Source organism: Dioscorea cayenensis, chromosome 19 (genome assembly GCF_009730915.1).
Source record: "Dioscorea cayenensis subsp. rotundata cultivar TDr96_F1 chromosome 19, TDr96_F1_v2_PseudoChromosome.rev07_lg8_w22 25.fasta, whole genome shotgun sequence".
Taxonomy (NCBI): domain Eukaryota; kingdom Viridiplantae; phylum Streptophyta; class Magnoliopsida; order Dioscoreales; family Dioscoreaceae; genus Dioscorea; species Dioscorea cayenensis.
In genome coordinates this window covers 27,479,471-27,487,910 of record NC_052489.1, presented here as the reverse complement: position 1 = coordinate 27,487,910, position 8,440 = coordinate 27,479,471, and the positions used below count along the sequence as shown (strand labels likewise).

General features: G+C 33.8%; 2 protein-coding genes across 2 annotated transcripts; both read left to right on the top strand.

Annotated features, from left to right (window-relative positions):
* Positions 1-1,601: 1,601 nt before the first annotated feature.
* Positions 1,602-5,350, top strand: LOC120283856 (probable potassium transporter 13). The gene is given in 10 exon segments (XM_039290625.1): positions 1,602-1,700; positions 2,305-2,536; positions 2,635-2,883; positions 2,992-3,042; positions 3,132-3,392; positions 3,493-3,545; positions 3,629-3,743; positions 3,812-4,066; positions 4,148-5,073; positions 5,075-5,350. Coding segments are annotated over 10 exon segments (2,226 nt in total). The 5' UTR covers positions 1,602-1,655; the 3' UTR covers positions 5,114-5,350.
* A 311-nt stretch (positions 5,351-5,661) lies between these two features.
* Positions 5,662-6,273, top strand: LOC120249313. The gene has a single exon (XM_039257816.1). The coding sequence runs from the start codon at positions 5,662-5,664 to the stop codon at positions 6,271-6,273; it is 612 nt and encodes a 203-aa protein (XP_039113750.1).
* The last annotated feature ends 2,167 nt before the right edge of the window (positions 6,274-8,440 follow it).

Below are 8,440 nucleotides of genomic sequence, written 5' to 3'. Positions count from 1 at the left end.
ATATTGAAAAATAAATATTTATAACATGAACGGGAACATGTTTGCCTAGTCAACAAGACCACCTTGGCATTAGAATAATAGGTAACCCTTTTCTTTACTAGGGAGAGGTTAAAACATCAAATCTCTTACAACATTGATTGAAGTGAGTAATTTATTTATTTATTTATTTTTAAAAAAAGCATTATATTTTGAGTGCTAATCCCATGCACAGATACGGTTTCATTCCAACTACCATAGAACTAGGACGTGCTACAACAACACGCACACAATTAATTTAAACTAAATATCTAAATCTAATACCCAATTATATATAGGAGTAAGTTGGTCCTTTTATTTTTTTATTTTTTTCTCTCTCCTCTTTTTTCCTGTACTTAGGCCTTAACACATGATTATAAGACCGCCACCTCTCGATTCCATATATATATATATATATATACTTTACATTAACTACAGACGTTCGTAGAACACCCATAGTTGAGCATAGTACTAATTAGGGTGCTACAGTTAAACATAATTAGGGGTTAGTTGGGGTAATTAGTTTAGGTTTTTTTAGAAATAGTTATTGTAGATGTAGTAAAAATAGGATTGTGTATTTCAGATTTTTTTAGATACTGTGTTGACTACTATGCTACTGTTTACTGCACTGTACATAACCGTTGGATTGAAATCCAACAATCCTATATCAACATTCATAGATTAATGATTGATGCTCATATTATATATATATATATATATATATATATATGAGGCTACATCAACTACGCATATCCTCATATTTTAAATCTACCCAAGTTGATCGTGAGCTGTTAGATTGTCATCCAACGGTTTCCGTCAACCGTTCAATTCCAATTTCACTAAACCTATTGTTAAACTAAAACAAACCGAAGGAACACTAGAATCAACTTGCCATACACTACTTGGGTACTATTTAAAATACTATTCATCAACCCATCCGTTCTTGCCTCTCATCCTCATTATCTTTCTTACTTTTCAAACTCTGGGATGTTCCTATAAAAGTAAAAGTCTCCGGAGGATGTTTTCTATACGAACTCTAGGGACGTTCGTACGTCCCAGAAGAAGTTATATATATATATATATATATATATATATATATATGAAGATTTCCCTTGAAAGGAAATAATATTTAAAAATTTGAAGGTAAAATAAACGAGAAAATTTTATTTTAAAAAATGACCGGGAGTAATCTGCTTTTTTTATAGGCGATATGACGCATACCACAGATCGGGAGTAATCTGCTTCTTTGGTTGTTGGACAAGCCTATGTCTCCATATAGTTGATTTCACTGGCTCAGCTCGTTATCTTATTATTATTATTTTTTTTTTCCATTAGTGTCTTTCTTTCACTCCAGTTAACTGTTATCTTCATTCCTGGTGAGGATATCAGTTTTTTTATTGTTGTTATTCTATTTGGTTCTTTTTATGTTTGTACTTGGTTCTCTCTTTTGTCTTATTTTTTTTAATAAAATTTATAATTTATCCACTTTTATAAAAAAAAAAAAAATTTGGTAGAAAAAAATTCTCTATAAAAGGTGGGAGAGGAGCCAAGTCGTTTTGGCGCCTTCTCCTTCGTTTCACTAAACTGTCACCTTTTTCTATCTCTCTCTGTCTCTCAAGTTTGTTGCTTTTCTTTTGGGAATGGACGTGGAGAACCTCTCTGCGCGGCAGGAGAGCAGGTACTTGGTGAGCTTTCGCTATCTCTTTCTTTCTTTCTCATGATTTTTTATTGAGTTATGCTGTGACGGTGATTTTGATGGGATTGGAAATGTTTGGTTTCATTCATTGAGTTTCTGATGAGATGATTATTATTATTATTATTATTCAGTGATTTTTTGTTATAAATTTTGAGAACTTGATGAAGTTTGCTTGGCCTATGTAATATCTGAGAGGAAAGTTTAAGAGAAAGATGGGACCTTTGAGTCTTGTTGTTGCGCTGATGATTTTAATTTGTTTGTGATTTTCTGATTATTCACAGAGTTTTTGAGTAGTATCTGAAAGGAAAGTTTATGAGAAAGGCGTGTGATGATTTTTTCACATTTTTTTCTGGTTTATAAGTTCTACAAGTCTTCTTATCCTCTTTTTTCCTTTTTTTTTTTTTTCAAATCCCATGAGTATTTTCAACATTGAAAAAGAAGCTACTTTAACTGATTCTTTAATTAGCCTTGTTGTTTGCTTACTTTTTAGTTTACTAATACATTCAATTTGGATTAAATGATCATACTGTGAATTTGTTTTCTTTTTCATTTCTGATACAATTGATCAAATTGGTTGGTTATACTTCTTGTAGAAAGCTTGTGGAACTACTCTTTTGTTGGCATACCAGAGCCTTGGTGTTGTATATGGGGACTTGAGTATTTCACCCATTTATGTCTATCGGAGCACCTTCTCCGGGAAACTCCACCTCCATGAAAAGGATGCTGTCGTCCTCGGTGTCTTTTCTTTGGTCTTTTGGACACTCACTCTGATTCCACTCTGTAAATACATATTATTTGTTTTGCAAGCCGACGACAATGGCGAAGGTGCTTAATGATTTCTCTATGTGCCTTTGGCTGCTTGCTCATTTGGTCTTCGAATTGAGACATTTACTTTTCTGGATTTTATTATACTACATTTTCAGGTGGGACATTTGCCTTGTATTCATTGATGTGTCGGAAACTAAAGATTGGTCATTTGCGCTATTCTCAGCCAACCGATAATGACCTGAGTGTGTACAACTCGGAGACATCTCAGAGAGAAACAAGGACTAGTTTCCTGATAAAAAGTTTTTTCGATAAACATCAGAGTTCTCGTGTTGTTTTGCTTCTAGTTGTGCTCCTGGGAACTAGTATGATTATAGGTGATGGTGTTTTGACACCAACTATGTCAGGTATATATATATATATATATATATATATATTGTGTTTCTGCAATTTCGATTTTTTTTCTTTACTGATCCTTAATAATAACTAATCAGTTCTTTTCTATGCATGTTCAGTGCTCTCAGCTGTGTCTGGAATCCATATAAAAGCCCCAAATTTACATGAAAGTAAGTGAAATTACTGAATTAATTCTTCATCAAAGATTTTAGCAAACATTTATACTGTATATCTTAATTTGCATCTTCTGTGTTTGCAGATTACATTATATTCATTGCATGCATGATCTTGATAGGACTCTTTTCGTTGCAACACTATGGGACACATAAAGTTGGCTTTCTATTTGCTCCAATCTTGATTGCTTGGCTCTGTTGCATTAGTGGGCTTGGCATTTACAACATTTTCAAGTGGAATCCAAGTGTTTGCCGTGCTATGTCGCCATACTACATCTATAACTTCTTTAAAGAAACCGGAAAAGACGGTTGGAGTTCACTTGGAGGCATTATCCTCTGTATCACAGGTTTGTTTGCACCGTGATTCATGTCATATTCAGTAAATTCATATCTTTATCATCTCCTTATGCTTCATGCATATTTATATATATATATATGCTGAATCAGGTTCTGAGGCGATGTTTGCTGATCTCGGACATTTTTCAATAATATCAATCAGAGTAAGATTCCTGTCTGAATTTAAACAGAAACTTTACTTAAAGAGGAAGGAAAAAGTTTCATCATTTCTCTGATGTTATTGCAGATGACATTTACTGCAGTGGTTTATCCTTGCTTGGTAATTGCCTACATGGGTGAAGCTGCTTATCTAACAGAGCACATTGAGGATCTAGAAAAAAGTTTCTACAAATCAATTCCAGGTATTAAAAATTGCGTCTTATCTGAACATTTACTGATTATGAATGTGATCTTTGATGTTTATATGCAGAGCATATATTTTGGCCGGTGTTTATCATAGCGACATTAGCAACAGTTGTCGGGAGTCAGGCGATAATCTCGGCAACTTTTTCTATAATAAGTCAATGCCAAGCATTAGGCTGTTTTCCAAGAGTAAAGATCACTCACACATCCAGCGACATCCATGGCCAGATATACATACCAGAGATCAACTGGCTTCTCATGTTCTTATGCATCATTCTGACAATCACTTTCAAGGATTTTCATTTGATCGGCAATGCATTCGGTACATGCTTTTCCTTGACATTTTTTTTTTCTTTTTAACTTCATGAAATTAAGGATGCCATGAATTTCATCTGATTTCCAGGGCTGACTGTGATCATTGTCATGTTAATCACAACCTGTTTGATGTTCCTCATCATCACAACTGTTTGGAAGCGAACCGTAATCTTAGCACTCCTCTTCATTCTAATGTTTGGATCAATTGAACTTGTATATTTCTCGGCATGCCTTGCTAAAGTTCACCATGGAGGATGGCTCCCTCTTGTGTTCTCTCTAGTCACTCTAATGTTGATGTCTGTATGGCATTATGGAACTGCAAAGAAGCAGGATTTTGAGTTTCAAAATAAGGTTTGCCTCGATTGGTTTCTCGGATTTGGACAGAGCTTAGGCATGGTTCGTCTCCCAGGAATTGGCCTCATCTACACAAGCACAACTAATGGTCTTCCTCCCATGTTTGCACATTTCATCACAAACTTCCCTGCATTTCATCGGATATGCATCTTCATCAGCTTGCATACTCTGACAATACCAAAAGTCCCGCTAGACGAGCAGTTCTTGATCGGTAGGATTGGTCCAGCTGAGTACCGTTTATTCCAGTGTATAGTCAGGTATGGATACAAAGATGCTAGGAAAGACAGTGATGAGTTCGAAAACCAAGTATTCATGAAAGTGGCTGAATTTATGCAACAAGAGGTGATCACAGGGAAAAGCAACACCAATTATGAATATGAAATGCCAGTTGTTGGCAAGCCTTCTGAACCAGTGATTGATGCTTTCAGCAAAGCTAAAACAAAGCGCAAGTACAAGGTGAGATTCACAGAGGTTGGAGTAATGGATGAAGTGAGTGAACTCATAGAACAGAAGGAATCAGGGGTGTCATACATGATGGGAAACACTTGTGTAATAGCTCATGACTCATCCTCATTCCTCAAGAGAATTGTCATCAATATAATCTACGGATTCCTCCGCCGGAATTCACGCCGGCGAGCTGTAGCTCTCGGCATCCCTCACCCCTTCCCTCATTGAGGTTGGCATAGTCTACCGTGTTTGACGACTGATAGACAAGATATGAAGGAACAAATTGAATTATATTCATTAGGGCAACAACCCATATATATACACGAATGAAGTATACTATATATATATATATATATAAATATAATATATGAATACAGGTATTATACTACTCTAACACGCCCTCTCAAACTCATGGTGGGTCATAAACCGAGAGTTTGTTAATAAAGCTGAAACCGAGATACCGGCATCTGATACCATGATAGACAAAATATGAAGGAACAAATTGAATTATATTCATTAGGGCATCAACCCATATATACACGAATGAAGTGTACGAGTATGTATATACATATAAATATAATATATGAATACAGGTATTATACTACTCTAACAACAACCATATTCTTCTTTGCATATGTACATACAAACAAAGAATTGAAATTTCAAAAAGAAAAACAATAACCGTTTAGTTTGGTTTCAAAATTGAAATTCCGTTTTTTCAGACTGTTGAGAGTAAATAACAAACTTTCAAATCAGAACAACAAGGGAAGCAAACAGCATTGTCTTCTAGGATTTGCAGCAATGGGGGAGAGTCCACTGTCAAGAGTAGTGGTGCCAGAGCTGAGCAAGAAGACAGACCACCCACTGCACCAAATCGCCGAGAGCCCCACACACAAGCTGGTCCTGAAGCAATGGCTCAAAGAAGAAGACCTGGTCCTCCGGCGTATCTCTATAAAAGAACTCCAACTCACAGCCATTCGCCGAGACATCACATTCCTCTACTGCTCCTTCTTCTCCCTCCACTCCTTTCTCCTCCTGCTCCTCCTCGCCGGAGACTCCTCATCATCCTGCAAACGCTCATGGGTGCCTTGCATTTGCTCACTTGCATGCTCAGCGGCCATTGGATGGGCAGTGATGTATAAGACTGATGTAGAGAAGCATAATGAGATGCTGCTGGAGAGGGAGAAGGAAGATGGTGTGCTGCTGATGAAGTGTGTGAATGAGTTGAAGAAGAAAGGACTAGAGTTTGATCTCTTGAAGGAAGTTGATGCATTGAGGAGGGCTAAGAGCTTGAGAGGTGGAACTAGAGCAACTGTTGTCAAGAGATGGTCTCAGAGATATCTCAGTACTGGTGCTTTGATTGCATTTTCTTGTGTCTTCTTTGCTTTGATGTGGTATTTGTTATGCACTTGATCATTCATTTTACTATTCTTCTTCTTCTTCTTCTTCTTCATTTGGGTAATAAATGTTTGTTTGTTTTGTTTTTTTTTTTAAAGTATCTTATGCTTAATGAATTTGAAGGATTATTGTTTTGGTATTTGACTATTTTCATATAATTTCTTTGAAGGTGAGAATTTCCTATAATTTCATTTTAAAATTATTGTTTTTAAATTTTAAGTATTTTATTCCTCCTAATTATACTTTCTAATTTTAAGAGGGTAAAGACGTTGGGGTAATTTCTCCACTTGCGTATGCCAATGATAACTCTTGGTGAGATGATAATAGCAAATGGCTACTTCTTTGACGCAATGTTTAGTGAGAACATGACACGTAGTGAATGGCACAACTTGCAAGTCATCCTGGTTTTGGTTTTAATTGAATTTTTTAACAAAAAAAAAAAAAAAAACAAGGAAGCGTTGAATGGCATAGACATATAACATTTTTTTTTTATAAGCAGGTATATAACATCAGCATATATTTTCTGTCAAAATCATGAGCAATTTCATGACTTGTTTAATCTTAGATAATCTTTTTTTAAAAAAAAAATCTTAGGTAATCAAAACTTAGGACTTTGACTTCAAAATTTACTAAGAGCGGTTTATCACTATCTTCTATCTCTGGAATTTAAAATTTGACAACATGGATATATCTTTTTCTTTTTCTATGAAAGTGGATAAACTGAAAGAGAGATTTCTCCACATATTATTTTGGTATTTTTCATCGCTCATGAAACAAAAAGGTATTAAGCAAATCTTCAAACAATATCTCAGTGAAGATGTCAAAGCACATTTTAGTCTTGGTGTGTATCAGAGATTGACTGCTAAATCAATTTAGAAGGATAGAATTTTTACACTAAATTAACCAATTTTTACTACGTTTATGATTTTATTTTGAAGGATTAAGGAATTCCGTCTGTCAAACATAAAATTATAAAATATAGATCATAGAATTTTTAGATATTTGGGAGGGATATTGATTTTTCCATTTTTCCTTTTAGCTGACGGAACACATGTTATAGTAGTTATACACATACATATACATATACAAGGCCCTGTGGGATCTATAAGTTGTTTTTCTTTTGACAACAAAATAAAATTTAATTAAGAATGGTTTTTTTTTTAAGTACTCATTTGTTTCGTTTTGGTGATAGCAGGTGAATTTTATTTGAAATATATATATATATTCTATTTTTTTTGTTTGTTTGTGATTATTTTTAATCTTTTAATAAAATTGTAGTTTATTCATTAAAAAAAAGTGTGGTGAGACATTGACAATGTAGAATTTTTTTTATATTGACAAAATGATTTGAGTTTTTTGTTTAAAAATGACTCAAACCAATAATTTTAATTTATAAATGTTCTTAAAATATCACCGTGTATGTTCTATGTATAGCCTATTTAATTAGAACATGTCAACTGAACGCATATCATGTTTTAGAAGAAACGCATTGAATTCAATAAGATATCATGTGATTTAAATTTAAGGACCAATATAATTCAATTGCACATGTTTCATTGGGCATTAAACTTTAAATTTATAAGAGTTTTTTTGAAAAAAAGTGGATGCACCATTATCTTATTGTAAAATGATGACACCAAAACACGTATACTTAATAATATTATTTTTTTATTATTAACTAATAATTATATTTATTTAATACAATAAAAATTATATATTTCAAAGAGATTAACATCCACTTGAAAATGAAAGCCATAAATAAAAAAACATATAGAATGAAAAGGTAGTTGGTATTTCATGATCAAATGTTAAGGGTCGGAATTCATCTAAAAGCTACTTGTAAGTTTTTTTTAATAAAGTAAATAAATAAAAAAATTATTTTAAAAATAGAGAGTAGAAAAAGAAATGCCAAAAGAAAAACAAAAACAAAAAATAAAAAAGTCCACTGGTAGTGGATACAACAGAGGAAAGACAGAAAATAGAGATGTTTTTAAGGGTAGAGATGATTTTTTTCTTTGGGTACGGTCGATTGAAGTAAGATTGCATGCTAATCAGTAGAAGCATAATGACTATCACTAGTGTCATGTTTGTCTCGCATGTAAGACCCGAAAACTATATAATCTTCTTTACCAAGACGGATAAATCTTGTAGCTTCTTTATGTTTGCATCAGGAGTTACATAA

Bases quoted from the DNA above. Each gene is read 5' to 3' on its own strand.
- LOC120249313 (XM_039257816.1), top strand. From the start codon at position 5,662: ATGGGGGAGAGTCCACTGTCAAGAGTAGTGGTGCCAGAGCTGAGCAAG.